Source organism: Meriones unguiculatus, chromosome 17, assembly GCF_030254825.1.
Source record: "Meriones unguiculatus strain TT.TT164.6M chromosome 17, Bangor_MerUng_6.1, whole genome shotgun sequence".
NCBI lineage: Eukaryota > Metazoa > Chordata > Mammalia > Rodentia > Muridae > Meriones > Meriones unguiculatus.
In genome coordinates this window covers 17,153,111-17,168,958 of record NC_083364.1, presented here as the reverse complement: position 1 = coordinate 17,168,958, position 15,848 = coordinate 17,153,111, and the positions used below count along the sequence as shown (strand labels likewise).

The following is a 15,848-nucleotide window of genomic DNA, read 5'->3' as shown; positions in this document are numbered from 1 at the left end:
GGGGAGGGTCGCGCACGTGGCCCGGGGGCGGGGCAGCGAGCTTCCGCACCCCCACCCTGGCCACGTGCGGATCCCAGCCCCCCCCTCCGCGGACAGGGGCGCGCCCCAGGATCTGAGTGTGCGGCGGGGGCGGGGGGGTGGTTGGAAAGGGGAGGGTTCCCAGCGACTGCGCACCCGCCACAGCGCGGTGGGCGCGCCCGGGAGGAGATGGAGCACGCCGCCGGAGGAGGCGTGGCGAGCACAGGGCAGGAGGCGGGGCCCCCGCGGCCGGGGCGCGGCGTGTGGGCGTGCCGCGGAGGTGGGCGTAACCCCCAGCGTGTGGGGAGGTGGCGATCCGGCGAGGGCGCCGGTGGCGGCCGCGCGTGCCAGGCCGAGGGGAGGGGCTCTCTCCGTTTGGCTTGTTCTTTCGTAAAGAGGGTGCGCTCCGCTGGCACACGAGGCTCGGAAGTGGGAGAGGACCCGCGGCTGGCGGAGTGAGCTCCGCCCATCCGCGATGGCGCGCGACCATCCGGACGGCGGAGGGCGCGGCGGGAGGGGGCGTGACCGCGGTGGGGAGAGGGCGTGGCCACTGAGCCCCGAGGGGGCGTCCTCCGGGCGGGGCGGTCCGCGGCCGCCCCCGCGGGCTCCGGTGCGTCAGGGCGCGTCAGGCGGGGCGGGGCGGGGCTGAGCGCGGGCGGCGGCGGCGGCGCGCCGGGGCCTCCTCCTCTTTTCCCTCCTCCTCCGCCTCCCGCACTCCAGCAGCCGCCGCCGGCCGGACGGGCGCAGCTCCCGCCGCCTCCGCTTCTCTCCCGCCGCCGATCCCGCGCCCGCGCGCCCCTGCCCGGCATGTCGGCGGCTGTGGCGTGCGTGGATTACTTCGCCGCCGACGTGCTCATGGCCATCTCCTCGGGAGCCGTGGTGCATCGCGGGCGACCCGGCCCCGAGGGCGCGGGCCCCGCTGCCGGCCTGGATGTGCGCGCCACGCGCCGCGAGGCCACGCCGCCCGGGACCCCTGGGGCACCGCCACCGCCAGCCACCGCTCCGGGGCCGGGAGGCGCCACCGCTGCGCCCCACCTGCTGGCCGCCAGCATCTTGGCGGATCTGCGAGGCGGGCCGGGAGGCGCCACCGCAGCCAGCACCGCGGGGGGCACCTCACCGGCCTCCTCCTCCTCGGCTGCTTCGTCTCCTTCTTCGGGCCGCGCCCCCGGCGCCGCCAAGAGCCACCGGTGTCCCTTCCCGGGCTGCGCCAAAGCCTATTACAAGTCTTCGCACCTCAAGTCACACCTGCGGACGCACACAGGTAAGCTCCTCGTTTTTAGCAGCCGTGGGGTGCAGGGGCGCGATGGAGAGGTCTCGGGGACCCCCTCCCCCCACCCCACTGGGGACCCCGAAACTGCGTGGCTCGTGGGGGGCGGGGAGGGGGGCGCGCCCGGGCCTCCGCCGCCCCGCCGCCCGGGAGGGCGTGGACTTGGTGGGTGGGGCGCGCGCGGGGGGCGTGGCGGCCACGCGGTCGGCCGGCGCGCGGAGGGCGGTCCTGGTGGCCGGAGCTCCCGTGACTGCGGGCTGTTCGGGATCCACCCCGGCACGGCGAGTTCGCCACGCGCGATCGTGGCCCTCAGCTCTCTACCCCTTCAGTTCTGATTCGTGTTCCTCTCCTGTTTCTCTGCACTCCTGGTCTCTTGCGCTTGCTTGGTGGTCAGAACATCCGGTTCCGTAGTTCTTCCTCGACCCTCCCCCAGCCTCAGTTTCCTTATCTGTGAAAGGGCTGGGTGGATCCGGGTCGCCACCTCCAGGGTAGCCTCTCGGATTCCCTCCGGAGGGTGGCAAAGCCTCTGGCCTGAACGAGGGGTTGGCGGTGGGGAGAGGGTGGCTGCCCCCAACATTTTTTTCCCCCATTCTGTGTACTTAAATGTAGTGGAGAGAGGCCACGTCCTGGACCTGGATTAGGGGCTTGAATCTCCAATCCAGTGGGATTGAAATCTTGACGACTCCCTCCCTTCCCCCCACCGACCCCTTGTGTTTGCGCCCTCCACACACCCGTGACACATCTGCCCAAGGTGGGCAGCTAGACTTAAGACACATCAGGGTCTCTGAGAAGCCCAGTGCTTCGGGATTGGGTAGAGAACCTTTTGCCAGGTTTTGGCTGCTTTCTCTATTGGTTACCCCAAGGTTTTATCTGAGAGGCTGTCCCTCTATGTGTGGTATAGTCAACAGCTCTGAGCCCCCCCCCCCATAGAGCGACCTGCCTTTGTCATCCCCCCTGACTTACCTGCTTTTGGTCTGCCTGTCAGTATAAAAGATACAGACTACCCCACTCTTACCGTGGCTGTGAGCAACAAGGCACCCAAAGAGAGCTTGGTCCAGGAGCTTGCATGATGGCCACACTGAAAGAGTTTAGGACAGCCTCCATAGCTGTGTGGGTGGCCACCAGGCATATTGAGGGCAGGTATGGGGTGGAGGCGCCATCTTTGGCAACCGCTAAGCTGGAGGGTGGGCAAAGATGGTCCCTCCTCTTACTTTGTCCCTCAGTCGCTCTCTTCAGAGGCTGCGGTCTAGAGGCTGCCCCATGTTGGAACCGAGGTGGACGACAGAGCGTGGGCTCCACCGCATTCGCTATTGCTACACATTTCTCTCTACAGAACATTTGAGGGGGCTACAGGCAAAGCAAGGGTGAGAGAGAGCGAGGGAGGGACGGATGGAGGGAGAAAAAGATGCCTCTCTTTGCCACAGACTGGAGTCTAGGGTATCCTTGCTCATGCCAAGTAAGTTTGCCAGTAGAGTAAGAGGAGCCTGTTGGGCCAGAGACCCTTTCTTTCTGAGTCAGGCCGTACCACCCATACCTTCCTATCCAGCATTCTTCCTGGTTCTCAGAACTTGGGGTCTGTAAAAGAGGAATCCAGCCCTCCCCCCCCCACACAAACCTAGGACATCAGGAGACAGTTCTGTTGTTCAACTGTCAATGGCTACAAGCCACCCCTAAGCTGGGAGGGGTGACTTGGCTTGCTAGAGAAACTGAGGCCAGAGAGGTAAAGTCGAGGGTCTTGGGATAGCTAGGGCAGTCCTTGTGCTGGGCACGTGGGGTTCCATTCTTCTCCTGATCCTGCATGACACTCATCCACCATGGGAAACGGAGTACCGTGGCCCCAAACTCACCTTATAATAGCCATTTGTGGGACCAGAAGAGCCACATTGAATCTGGACACCTTAATGTTATTTGGGGGTATCACACGTCCTGCCATATAGTTAATTTAAATGACTTATTTTTTCCTGATAGGCTGTAGCCCTGGCTGTCCTGGAAGTTGCTGTGTAGACGAGGCTGACCTTGAACTCAGATCCCCCTGCCTCCTGAGTACTGGGATTAAAGGCGTGTGCCACCAACCTTGGTACCGCGTAGTTAATTTTAAAAGCCTCATTCTCTGAGACAAGTTCTCATTGTAGTCCAGACTGGCTTTGAAACTTGAGCCAATCCTCCTGCTTCAGCTTTCTTCTGAGGGCTAGGAATACAAGCAGGAACCGTGTCTGACTTAGGAAGCCTGTGTGGCCATGCCTGTGTCAGGGTCAGTGGCCTGGGGTAGATCTGGTCCCCTTCAGAGTCATGTGGAAGGCTGTGGACCAGGAGAGAGAGCCCTGTCTCTGTTCACCCACTCGTGCATGCTAAGGCCTGGATCGGTTTAGTTCTCTGCCATAGCCATAGATAGAACAGGTTAGAGAGCCACCTTGCGGCCCATTATATCCACCCTGTTGTACTTGGGGTGCAGAGGAGAGCTGGGGAATACAGGACACCCCCATCCGAAGGCCTACAGGCAGTAGGCAGAGCTTGGCACTATGGATGCCGCAGCCCCTGCTTGGGGTGGGGAAGGACTTTAGAGACTGTGGGAGATGTTGACGTGGTTACCATGGATACTGAGAGAGAGCCAGCCTTGGGGCGGGGGCGGGAGGAGAGGCTGGCTCCCGTTCTGCTTTCTAAGCCCCCTCTATCTCTGGCATCCTCTTTCCCTGGGCCTCTGGGGGTGGGGGTCCTTGATTTGGTCCCTGGAGACAGAATGTGGGAAAGGCCTGAATGTTCATCCAGGCAGGGTCTCAGCCCTTTGGGACCAGGTTATTCTGAGTAAGGTGTCCTGGGCCCTGCTGGGTGGCCTCTGCACTCCTCGCCATGGGCTCCCACTGATGGGGACAGCCACAGAAGTCTCCCAGGTACTGCTCAGTTTCTTCTGGAGGGCTTCAGGGTCACCTCTGGGCATATTATCTGAAAATCCTGTTTCCTTAAGTCTGAGAAACGTTAGTGTCGGTGCCAGGGTGATGGCTCAGTTGGGGAAGGGTGACTGCGAAGAGATGGTCCCGGAGACCTACACAGCGGGAGATGCTGTCACTGGGTCCCACACACACTGTGGGGCGAGGTGCACACACTCCTCCACACACACTAATGCCAAACACTTACAAGCGTCTGAAGAAATGTTAATGCCTATGGTTACCAAGGCTGTCAGGGGCTCTGTGGGCCTTGCACCCTCTCCCCACGAACCGTGAGTTGGAAAGTGGAGAGAGATTTGCTGAGGCCTGCGTAGCTGGGTGGGGCCAGGAACGGTGTGGCTGGGATTTTGAGGGCTACTGAAGGGTTGCCTTTAATCTCGGGGGGGGGGGGGTGTCTAGGAGGCTAGCCCGGCTTTATCAGGAAATCTCTTTATAGAGGAGGGATTAGGGTGGGAGGGTTCAGTGTGGGGTGGTGCCTGAAGGGGTGGAGTGTAGAGATGCCAGGGCTTTCCCTAGTGTTTCTTCCGAAGATGTCTCCAGGAGGAGAGACAGATGGGGAAACTGAGGCCTGGTCACGCCCACAGGCAGAGGGGAAAGGCTCAGGCCCTGTGGGGTTCAGGTGGCCCGGAGGACTGCTCCCACCCTCACCTCCGTGCCTCCCTCCAGCACCACAGCAGCTGGGGCATGTTCCCCAGCTGGTGGTGGAGCCCCAACATTGCTGGAGGTGATAACCACACCCCCACCCAGGCTTCTGATAAAAGCACCCAGATGGGCTGACAGTGGGTAGATGATACAAGCAGGTGGGGTGGGTTGGTGTCTGTCCTGGGAAGTCTTGTGAGGGTGCCATCTTGACTCCCCAGTCTCAAGAGCTCCTGCGAGGTGGGGAGTATTCGGGTAGCCGGGCCCCCTGGGAGGGGTACAGAGCCATGCCGCCCCTCTCTAATTGATGGGCTTTTGAGACAGTTTCAACTTGGTAGCCCTGACTAGGCTGGGACTTAAAATGCAGCCCAGGCTGGTCTCGAACTCGGACCCGCCTGCCTCTGCGTGTGCTGCCACTGCCTGGATGAACATATTTCTATTTCCTGTGTGTGTGGGCACGTGTGTGCCTTGGTGCATATGTGAAAGGTCAGAGGACAATTTGGCGAATTGGTTCTCTTCTAACGTGGGCTTGGTGGAAGGAGGCATCTTGCTAGCCCACTTCCCCTCTTTTATGTAAATGGGGTGATAGGAGCCCTCTCTTGGGAGATGTCAAACTGAGGGGCGCAGTGAGCCAGCCTTCCTGGCCCTGGTTCATGTGTCTTTATCCTGTAGACTTTCCCTCAGCAAGCGTTAAGCCCCTCGCTGCACGCCAGACTCATGCTGTGACATTTTAGGAACCCAGCACTGGGCCCCAGCTGGGGAGGGACAGATGTCCTATTGGGAGACCACCAGCAGAGTCAGAGGTCATGCCCCTCTGGGAAGGGGTAGCTGGCAGCCAACAGAGCCAAGGTTTGGGCTTCATCCTTGACTCCCAGCCAAGGTGGAGATCTGACAAGCTCTTGTACAGCTGCTGGGCTGAAAAAAAAAGTACCAGTCCAGGCCTTCCCCGGAGGAGGCCAGACCCAGGCAGGGTGAGGCGTGGCCTGGTGGAAACTGCACCTTCGGGTCCCCCTCTGCTGGCCACGCCCCTCCTGGAGGAGTTTACAGGATGTCACAACCTTGCCTGTTTTCAAGGCTGCAAAGCACCTAAGGCTTCCGAGTCGTCCCCAGTTCACCTCGGCCCCGCCTGAGTCAGAGGGTCAAGTCCATAGCCACGCCCACAGGGCCGTTTCTGCGTGGTCCCCACCCACCTAACCCTTCTCCGGGCCAGGAGGTCCTGCAGTCAGGTGTCTAGGGCTTGGGAACGCTCCCTCGCCTGCAGCACCCCTCCGGGTAGATGCCCGACGTTTCAGGGGCGGGGGAGTGTGCTCTGGGTACCATACCGCCACCGGTGTGCACACGTGCGCCCCCAACCCCCCCCAGCGCGGGGCGGGCGCTGGCAGGCTCCCAGCGCAGCCAGGCGACCCTGCCCGGGCCTCTGTTTTCCCCGTGGCGGGAGCGAGGACCACGTGAGCAAGGCCGGTTGGGCCGCCGATGTCTCCGCCGGTCGCCGCCGAGCTACTGCGGCAGCTGCGTTCCCAGCGGGCCGGCGCGGGCCGCGGGCGCCTCCACTGCAACCTGCTCCTGGCAGAGCGGAGCTTCTGGCAGAGTGGAACTAGGGGACGAGAGGCGGGGACCAGCCCCGCAGGGAGGCCCCGAAAGGGGAAGTAAGCTGGTTGCATGCTGGGGGTATCCCCTTTCCTCTCGCCCCTCCCCCTCCTCCAAGCGCAAAATGGCGACAGGATTGTCCCCCTCGGACGGACATGGTTCTGTCGCCCGGTTCCAAAGCTAGCAACCTCTCTCCCCATAACCAAGAGTCCCTCCCGTCCAGACTGAGCCCCTTGAGCGCTGCGGTCGGGCTGGGGTGGGGCAGTGCGTTCTGGGGCTGCCTTGGGACTCTGGGGCCCGCTGACGGACGTTCTTACTGGGACCCGGCATTTCAGATCATTCAGGGGACACTTTGGAAATGCTGAGAGCTACTGGCAACCGCCCGGGAACGCTGCTCCCTTGTCCCTTCCTTTGCTGCCCAGGGTCGCAACTTCTGGGGCCTCGGGTTGCCCGGATGCCACACGCAACTGGACCGTGGGTACCCCAGTTTCCTGCGTCCTGTGCCCCATAGTAAGGGGCGCTTGGGTGTGGTTTGCAGGGGTCCCGGATGGAGAGAGTTTTCTTCTGGCTGCTTCCTGGGCGGCGATGGGTGCCTGGTCCCGGACCCGCCCGCTTTCCCTCCTCTTCCTCAGTTTAGTGCCTCTCTCCTGGGATCCCTTGAGCTGCTTAGAGCAAAGATGTCACCAGGTCACCCCGTCTTCGGGCTAGCCCAGTATCTGTTCCGCTTTCTGGTCGCCTCTACACTTCCTCTCCTCACTTCCATTAGTCCTGCCCGGAGGGCCCCTTGGCCATTTTCTGAGGGACTCCTTCAGAGTACCTGTTTCCCAGTGGATTAGCCTGGGACCACTGGAGATGACCTTGTGCTAGTCCGGCTTGTGACTTCCCAGAGTTTAGGCCTCCGGGTCACTTAGTGGCCTGGTTCTGCCTCCTTCCCCCTCTGGATTCTGTCACAAGCAGAATTGTACGCTTTCAGGTCGGCCCTGTGCGCACACGGGCCCTGGAGCCTAGGGCCATCCAGACCAAGTCCGAGGCTCTGGGGTTCTAGGTGAACCCACCGGCCTTTCCTCGGTCCTTGGAGGTCCGTCTAGGAAGATGCTAACCATGAGGCGAGCTCGGCCTGGTGGTGTGGGGGCCTCCGGGGGGCCAGGGAGGGGATAGCTGTTGCTGGCGGGTCCTTGGCAGGGCCAGCGAGGCCACCAGAGGGATGGGAGTGGTCTGTGGAGGAAGTTGCCTAGTGTTGGCCCGCCCCTGCCCAGCTGCAAGTGCAGCCAGTCTGACTGGCTCCGCCCCTTGAAGCCACGCCCCCAGCACTCTCCTCTCCATCCAGCTGGTGAATTTCAGCTTACTTTGGGGGTTGCCTGGTGACCTCGGCAGGGCACATGACTGCTCTGCTCTGTACCCCAGCTTCAGAATCGTGGGCTGAAACTAGCTGGGTCTGATTAGTCAGATCTGCCCATGGCCCAGGGTACAGGGGAGTGTCCCGTGTCCATGTGTCCTAGGTCCTTTCGCCTCCTTTCGCCGCCTCGTGGTCATTTGGAAGAAAGGACATCTGAGGACCTGTTAGGATGGGCAGGAAAAAGACATAGACTAACTATGGGCATGTTGGCCCACTCCACAGACCTGTAGGGCTGGCCGGGAATGTAGCTCAGGGGGCAGAGCGCTCCCTTCAGCATGTGGAAGGCCTCGGGTTCAGAACAAGCCAGGCTCGGAGCCCCGTGCCTGCCGTTTAGTGCACGCGGAAGCAAGGTGGTCCAGCCACGCTCATCCAAGTTGCCCGACGTGGAGGGTAAATTAGGCTGACTCTGTAGGTGGGTGGCAGCCTGGGCATTTATGGGCATTCCCTGCCCTGGCCCTCTGACCGCTCTGTTCTTTTTCTGTCCAGGTGAGCGGCCCTTTGCCTGTGACTGGCCTGGCTGCGACAAGAAGTTTGCACGTTCCGATGAGCTGGCCCGCCACCACCGGACGCACACGGGCGAGAAGCGGTTTCCCTGTCCCCTGTGCACCAAGCGCTTCACCCGCAGCGACCACCTGACCAAGCACGCCCGACGCCATCCCGGCTTCCGTCCGGAACTGCTCCGGCGACCCGGTGCCCGCAGCGCCTCCCCCAGCGACTCGCTGCCCTGTAGCCTGGCTGGCAGCCCCTCCCCTAGCCCTGTCCCTAGCCCAGCTCCTGCCGCCTTGTAGAGCCCTGGCTACCCACCCTGAGAGTGGTCCGCTCGCCACGCATCAGCAGGGATTTCCATCAAGGGACACGCCTGTCCTCTGGAAAGCCCGTGTCCTGGAGTCCCAGCCCACCTCAAGGAGGCAGCCAGGGTACTGAGAACGGACTTGGGTCACCTGGGGGCCTGGAAGGTGGCCTAGGGTTCTGTCTGTAAATAGCCATGATCAGCTGTTCCATTCCCTCTGCAGGGACCCCTAAATGGGCAGTCAGCAGGCCCCCTTTCCCCTCCTGCCACCCTCTGCCTTCCCTCCTGGGTGGCACTGGGCACGAAGCCCAGACCCAGTACCACTCCTTCAGCCCCCAGTCACTCCTCCAGCTTGGGACACAGGTATACAGAGCCATAGGAGACTGGGGCTTCCCGCGGGCCCCAGCGTGTCCCCACTCCACTGAAAGCCATTGGCGGAAGTTCAGGGAAATGGGTCGTGCAGCCTGGCTGACGCCCTGCCATGGGTACTCAAATCTCAGGTGTCCACAGGTTCTGCCCTCAGTAAGGGCCTCCCCGCGCTCCTAGCCCCGGAAGTACAGGAGATGCTACAGTTTTCAGAGGAGAACTTAGGGGGTCTCAGGCAGGGGTGTGGAGGTCCCTCACAGAGCATCACCACTCACTTCAGGGTGGGGTGCTGGGCAGGTGGGAAACGTTATTTATTGTCCTCTCTGACTGCTGGTAAAGGGGCCCTGGCTTCCCCTATCTGGGTGTGCATATGTGTGAGAGAGACAGTGGGTATCTGATGCCTGGGGCTCAGCCTCCCTGCTCCCACTGGGTTAGAGTCCCTGAGTTTGGCCTTGGTGGCCTTGCGTCTCAGACAATCTTTTCTAGGACCCCTATGGCCATCAGGCTAGGGGTGTAGGGCTCTGCCATGCCCTCCACATTCCTGGGTGTCTGCAGAGGGTGGCCTTGGACTCCTGGGCTGAAAGCAGGGGCCTCAGCTCCCGGGCCTCCTGGGGTAGCTCATTTTTTTGTTCTGTTTGGGTTTTTTTGTTTTGTTTTATTTGCTTTTTTTAATTTTTTTTTTTTTTTAAGGGATAGACTATTTTTTCAGGCTCTAGTTTCTTGTTCCAGGGGGTCCTTTTGTGTGGCCACCGTCCTCAGGGGTATAAGTGTTGGGGGAAGGTCTCACGGTGAACATGGAAGTGGATTGGGGAGGTCTCTCTCAGGAGAGCCTTTCTCAGGGTCCTCTTTCTACTGCAGTTTGGAGTTCCTTTTCTAGAAAGGCAATTAGGGACAACCCCCACCCCCCAGGAATTGGGGACCCAGAGATAGCTGAGCTGCCCTGTGTAGGCTGTGGGAGGTTTCTGGCCTACCCAGTTTGTTCCAGAACCTTCCATCGTCCAGCGAGGGAGGCTTTGGGTAAAGCCACCTTTACCTGAGCCTATGTTTGTGTGTGGGGAGGGGTTACCCTTCTAGAGCTGGGCTCGTAGGGTCCTGGCCCAGCCCTCCTCCCAGGTACTTCCATTTGCCCCTTCTCTTTGGCCACAGAAATGAGATGCCTTAGTGGTGGGGTGGGGTGGGGGGCTGGGGCCCCATTCTTCTTGTGTCTTTTGGATGTATCCTGCTTCATCCGAGCTCTTGCTGGTCCCCTGTTCTTCCTGCAAACGGGGTCTGAGGTCCATAAGCAACCAGAGCTTTCCTGCCTCCCTCCCTCCCTCCTAACTTCACGTTCTGGTTGGTCACTGGGACCTGGGTCTAACCATTGAGGGGCAGCCAGGACAAGAGTCTAAGGGATTTTGTTCTTTCTGTGGGGGCACCCCTCCTCCATTCCGCCTGGCCTCTCACCCTTGTATTTAATTAAAGAAGCCCTTTTTTAAAACCTGCCCTGGTGTCTTGTGTGATTGGTTCGCATGTCCCGCCCCTATCAGTATGTCCCCCAAGGTCCCCAGCTACGTTCTGGAGAAACTGAGGCAGCTCCAGCTGGGCTGTGACCCTCTGAGGCTCTGGGAGGGGGCTGCCTACAGCAGCATGCACAACTCAAAGTCACCCACGCCTGGCGCAGCTGCGCACCCGCCGCCCCGTTACCCAGCAACCGGAGCTCGGTGACAGGGCGCCTGGGGGCGTCCGCTTCCCGCCCCCTTCCGGAGACAGCAGGGGAGGTGGGGGTGGGGAAGGACCCCTAGAGCTGCACATAGTGGAGGAACTCAACAGTCTCTAGCCAGAAGATGCCTCGGGACCGACCCCACCACACACACGTGCCATTCTTGCTATGCCTTCCTGAGCAAGTAGAATGCCTACTGCATTCCCTCTTGGAATTATGAAGGAGGTTGGTGCAGAAAAAGGCATGTGGGTGGGGATTCAAGAGGTCGAGAGCTTTTAGGAACCAATGGGAGTTTACATCCCTGTTGGAGAAAAAGACCCCGATTCACAGAGCTCTGCAGAGCTTAGGGACCTGGCGCTGGGGTGGAGCTGAGCCGCCCCTTCGCACCTGTGCCTGGGCGCTGCTGCACCCCACCTAGTGGCCGACACTGGTATTGCGCGCATATGTCGGCTGGGGGGACCCCGTCCCCAAGGGTAAGCCTTCCTGCCTGGTGGGACTTCTCCCTGGCTCCTGTTCGTCAGTGCTGGAGACCTTGAGTGGGGCACGCCCGCAGCTCCTGCGCTCCTCGTCACTTCCTACTGCACAGCCTCGCGCACAGGCATCCACGAGGCCTTCGGCTCCTCCGGCTTTCACGGTTCTCTGGAGTCCTCTATAATTGCGCAGCGCACACTCCCATCTGATTCTAGCTTCCTCGCGGGCCGAAAACATCCTCCTTGTGTGGCCTCTTGGATCCCCACCTGCAAACCTGGGAAACCTCCGCTTCACTGCGCCGTCTTGCCATGCTGTCCCCAGGCCCCGTCACAACGATCAGCTCACGGGTCCTTGTACCATTCAAAATCTTTCTCGGCAGTTTCAAGCTGTGCGGTTGAATAGTGAGAGCTTGATTAGCATGTATGAGGCCTGCAGCTCCAACAGCAGCACCACAATTGTGCTCACTTATCCAGAACCCCTCGCTTCTACTCATTTTTAAACGTTTTTGATGGAATCCTGGGCTTTGCAGAGACTAGGGAGGTGCTCCACCCCTGACCACGCCCTGGGCCCCTTAGTCGGAAATTCTAGGCAGGGCTCCACCGCAAATCGTCCCCACCTTGAAAACCCTTCTTAAATCTGCATTCCCAATAGCAGGGCCTCTTGGCCCATGCCTATAATCCAGGCAGAGGCAGGCGGATCTCTGAGTTCCAGGCCAGCCAGGGCTACACAAAGAAACCCTGTCTCAAAAAACCAAACCAACCAAACTGCATTTCCAGTTCTGGATGTTTTCTATGGAGTCCCTTACTCACCGTGGCCTTTTGTGTCTGGTTGCCTCACTGAGCATCATGTTTTCCAGAGCCCGACACCAGCGGTTCTCAACCTGTGGGTCAGGCCCCCTTTGGAGGGGAGTCCAACGAGCTTTTCACAGTGGTTGCCTAACACCATCGGAAAATACAGATATTTGTACTGTGATTCACAATAACAGCAAAACTACAGTTCTGAAGTAGCAATGGAAATAATTTTATGGTTGGGGAGCTGTGCTGAAGGGTTGCAGTACTGGGAAGGTTGAGAACCACTGTCCTGCACTGTCATGTGTCCCAGCCTTTTTTTCTATTCAGGACTGAACAAGACTCCAGTGTGTGAAACAAAAGACTCCTATGTGTTCTTTATCCATCCATCCATGAACTGACTGTGGGTTGTGTTTAAAATTTGTAGGATTCATGCTGATATGAACAGACATTTTAAGTTCTTGGGTGGAAGTGGGTTTTCTTTTTTAACTTTTTATTTCATGTGTATTGCATGTATGTCTGTGTGAAGGTGTCGGATTAGAGACAGTTGTGAGCTGCCATGCAGGTGCTGGGAATTGAACTCCGGTTATCTTGAAGAGCAGCCAGTGCTCTTAAGCGGAGCTGTTTCTCCAGCCTGGAGGCATGTTTTTATTTTTCTTTCAGAAGCGTCTAAGGATCCACTGGCAGGGCCTCGTGTTCTCCCGTCTCCCTTGCTGAGCTTATTTCAGAGATCCTTTTGAGAATTCTCTAGTGAGGTGTGGGGGCTGGGGGACGTGGCCAGGTTGGAGTCCCTGCCTTGAATTCCCCAGTGAGGGTTTGGGGCATGGCTGAGTGATGAGCACCAGTCTGGCCTGCGCTGGAAGCCCTGTTCCGCTGGAAGCCCTGTTCCGCTGGAAGCCCTGTTCCGCTGGAAGCCCTGTTCCGCTGGAAGCCCTGTTCCGCTGGAAGCCCTGTTCCGCTGGAAGCCCTGTTCCGCTGGAAGCCCTGTTCCGCTGGAAGCCCTGTTCCGTTCCCTCCTATGCCTATTTCTTTTCACAGTCCTAAGTGTGGCTGAGGTGGGCGTGGTTTACACACAGTTCCAAGCAGTGCTAGGAAAGTGGAAGGCAGGAGGATCAGAAGTTCAAGGTCATTTTCACTACTTACAGTGTCCAGACAAGCCTACAGGAAAACAAAACAGAAGGAGAACATGCATGATAGCCCACATGTCTGTCATCCAGCTCCTGGGGAGGCCAGGCAGGAGGCTCCAGTTCAAGGCCAGAAGAAAGGAAGACACTGCCATGCCACCATGCCACGTCGCCACCATTGGACAAGCACCCCGAATGCGGGAAGAATTAATTGGTTTGCAGTCACTGTTTCGGTGAATAGATGGGTGCTGTGGATTGCCTTGCTGTGGCCCTCTAGCCTGGTGGGGGTTGGAGATGACATATATTATCAAGTTAGCTGTACTCTCAGAGGGCGCGCTGTCTGTGAAGGTGCTGAGCAGTGGTGTCGGCAGGGATCAAAGGAGAGGTGCAGCTGAGAGCTTTACCTTTCTGGGGTGTCCCCCGCTCCCCCATTTCTTTTCTGTCTGGGATGAGAAATGATCTCCCGCTCTTACAGGCTGTCTTTGCCCAAGGACTTTGCTGAGAAAAGACCTCACCAGGAACATCGCTCTTGATGGTCCCGGAGCCCTGCTGCCAAACTGACTGTGTTTCTATATAGGGACCCTGCTTTGGGGTCACCTACAGCTCCTGTGTCCAGGCTTTTTGTCCCCAAACTACACCTGGTTCTCTTTGCCCTCTCATTGCTCCATTCACTTACTAGTTTACAGTTGTATAAATGCACACAGAATATGAAACTATAGTTAAGCCTGCCAGGCGGTGGTGGCACACTCCTTTAATCCCAGGAGTGGGGAGGCAGAGGCAGGAGGATCTCTTTGAGTTCAAGGCCAGCCTGATCTACAAATCGAGTCTAGGACAGCCAAGTCTACACAGAGAAACCCTGTCTCAACAAAACAAAAGAAAACAAGAAAATTAAATAACTTAAGCCATGTTTCCATGGGTAGCCTGGCGCCACGGAGTTCATCTACAGAACTGTGCTTCAGGTCCTACTATGCGTCTCCACAACTTTCCCACACTGAAGCCTTGTCTCCATCTGACAGTAATGTCCATCTCCAACCAGGGCCACTAACACCCAGTGGCTCTGATGATCCCACGACCTCCTGGGAAGTGTGACTGTGCTATGTCCTGAGTGTGCTTCATGTAATTAAAAAAAAAAAAAAAAAAAAAATATATATATATATATATATATATCTTTATTGCTGGGTGATAGTAGTGCATGCCTTTAATCCCAGCACTTGGGAGGCAGGAGCTGGCTGATCTCTTGTGAGTTCGAGGCCAGCCTGGTCTACAGAGTGAGTTCCAGGACAGCCAAGGCTACACAGAGAAACCCTGTCTCAAAAAACAAAACAAAGCAAAAGAACCAAACACATGCACGCTCGCGCGCGCGCGCGCGCGCGCGCGCACACACACACACACACACACACACACGAAAATGAGCCTCGAGTACAGGAGATTCTTTTTAAATAAATAAATAAACTGATAAAAAATTTAAAAAGGCAGGCAACCATGGTGTGTTAGTTCTGTAACCTTAGCACTTAGGAAAACTGCCACAGGTTCCCTGTCAGCCTAGGCTGACAGACCCTGCCCAAATATACAAACAAAAATATAGCTTAGTTGCTAGAGTGCTTGCCTAGCACGCATAAGGCCTTGGGTCTGATCTCCAGCACTGTATAATAGGCAAATCCACGGTCAGTCAGTGCTCCATGAGACCTTACCTCAACCAGAAGCAAAACGGAAAAAACGGCTGGGGAGAGGACTCAGTGGGTTGGAGAGCTTGTGCACAAGCCTGGGGACCTGAGTTCTAACTCCCAGCACCCACTTAAAGTTGGGCGTGACTGTGTGCACCCAACCCTAGCCTTGGGGTTAGAGGTGAGCAGATCCTGGAAGTTTCCCAGCCAGCCAGCCTAGCTGAAGTATTTCAGTGAAGAAGCCTGTCTCAAAAGGAAAGAAAAGAGATGAAACAAAAAGGCGGAAAGGCACACTGTTTCTCTAGCCTCTTCGTATGGGTGCACAGTCCTGCACCCCTCAAAACACCCCAGAACAAAACAACACACACACACTTTCCAGAGTGTGGCTCAATGGGACAGCGCTTGTCTAGCGTAAACAGGCAATGCAAAAGAAAAAAAAAGTCCCATTGATACCACCGGTTAGGTGAATATTTGAGCGGCAACTGAGACACGTGTGGGTCTCTCTGGATAGTCACCTCAACAGATAAGACTCTGGCTAGAGAGATGGCTCGGCGGTGAAGAGCACTCGCTGCTCTTGGAGACATCCAGGGTTCGACTCCCAGTATCCCCATGGTCCTTCACAACCACCTGTAGCTCCAAGTTCAGGGGATCCGACGCCCTCTTCTGACTAAAGTGCACCTCAGATACCCTCATGGTGCACATACACAGAAACACAAAGTACAGCCTAAATAAAATATAAACAAACAAAAATAAAAATATAAACGGAGACTCGACGGTAACGCTCTCCTTGTCCTCCGAGGGGCGCACGAAGGCTTTACGTAGCGAAATGCAATAGGCATAGTCTGGGTCCGATGAGCAGAGCCGAGGTCCGAGGCGCATTTACAGTCAGGCGCGCTCTGGACAGCCCAGCCTCCTCCGGGGCTTTGACGCTCGAGATTGCGCGTCTGTATTCCCCAAAAGTCCGGTGCCGAGAGGTTCTCAGAGACCAGAAATAACTATGTGTCCTTCAGAGGGTCTCTTGTCCTAGGCTTCAAGTCCTCCGTCTGCTACTATAATTTCCCGGGACCCGACATTGCAAGCAGGCGCACTTCGGGCAG

General features: G+C 58.0%; 1 protein-coding gene and 1 long non-coding RNA gene across 4 annotated transcripts; one reads left to right on the top strand and one right to left on the bottom strand.

Annotated features, from left to right (window-relative positions):
• Positions 1 to 817: 817 nt before the first annotated feature.
• Klf16 (KLF transcription factor 16) lies at positions 818 to 10,486 on the top strand. 2 transcript variants are annotated; one of them, XM_021648891.2, is made up of 2 exons: positions 818 to 1,279; positions 8,336 to 10,486. In XM_021648891.2, exons 1-2 carry the CDS (start codon positions 826 to 828, stop codon positions 8,635 to 8,637), a joined length of 756 nt encoding a protein of 251 aa, XP_021504566.1. In that variant the 5' UTR covers positions 818 to 825; the 3' UTR covers positions 8,638 to 10,486. The 2 variants fall into 2 exon arrangements, with proteins under 2 accessions (XP_021504566.1, XP_060227111.1); XM_060371128.1 differs by lacking the exon at positions 818 to 1,279 and adding an exon at positions 4,930 to 6,512.
• On the bottom strand, positions 9,640 to 15,843 carry LOC132648762 (uncharacterized). 2 transcript variants are annotated; one of them, XR_009587162.1, is made up of 3 exons: positions 15,267 to 15,843; positions 11,985 to 13,365; positions 9,640 to 11,561 (listed from the first exon to the last, which is right to left on the bottom strand). It is a non-coding gene; the product is annotated as an uncharacterized LOC132648762 (long non-coding RNA). The 2 variants fall into 2 exon arrangements; XR_009587161.1 differs by having other exon boundaries at positions 11,985 to 15,843.
• Between the last annotated feature and the right edge of the window lie 5 nt (positions 15,844 to 15,848).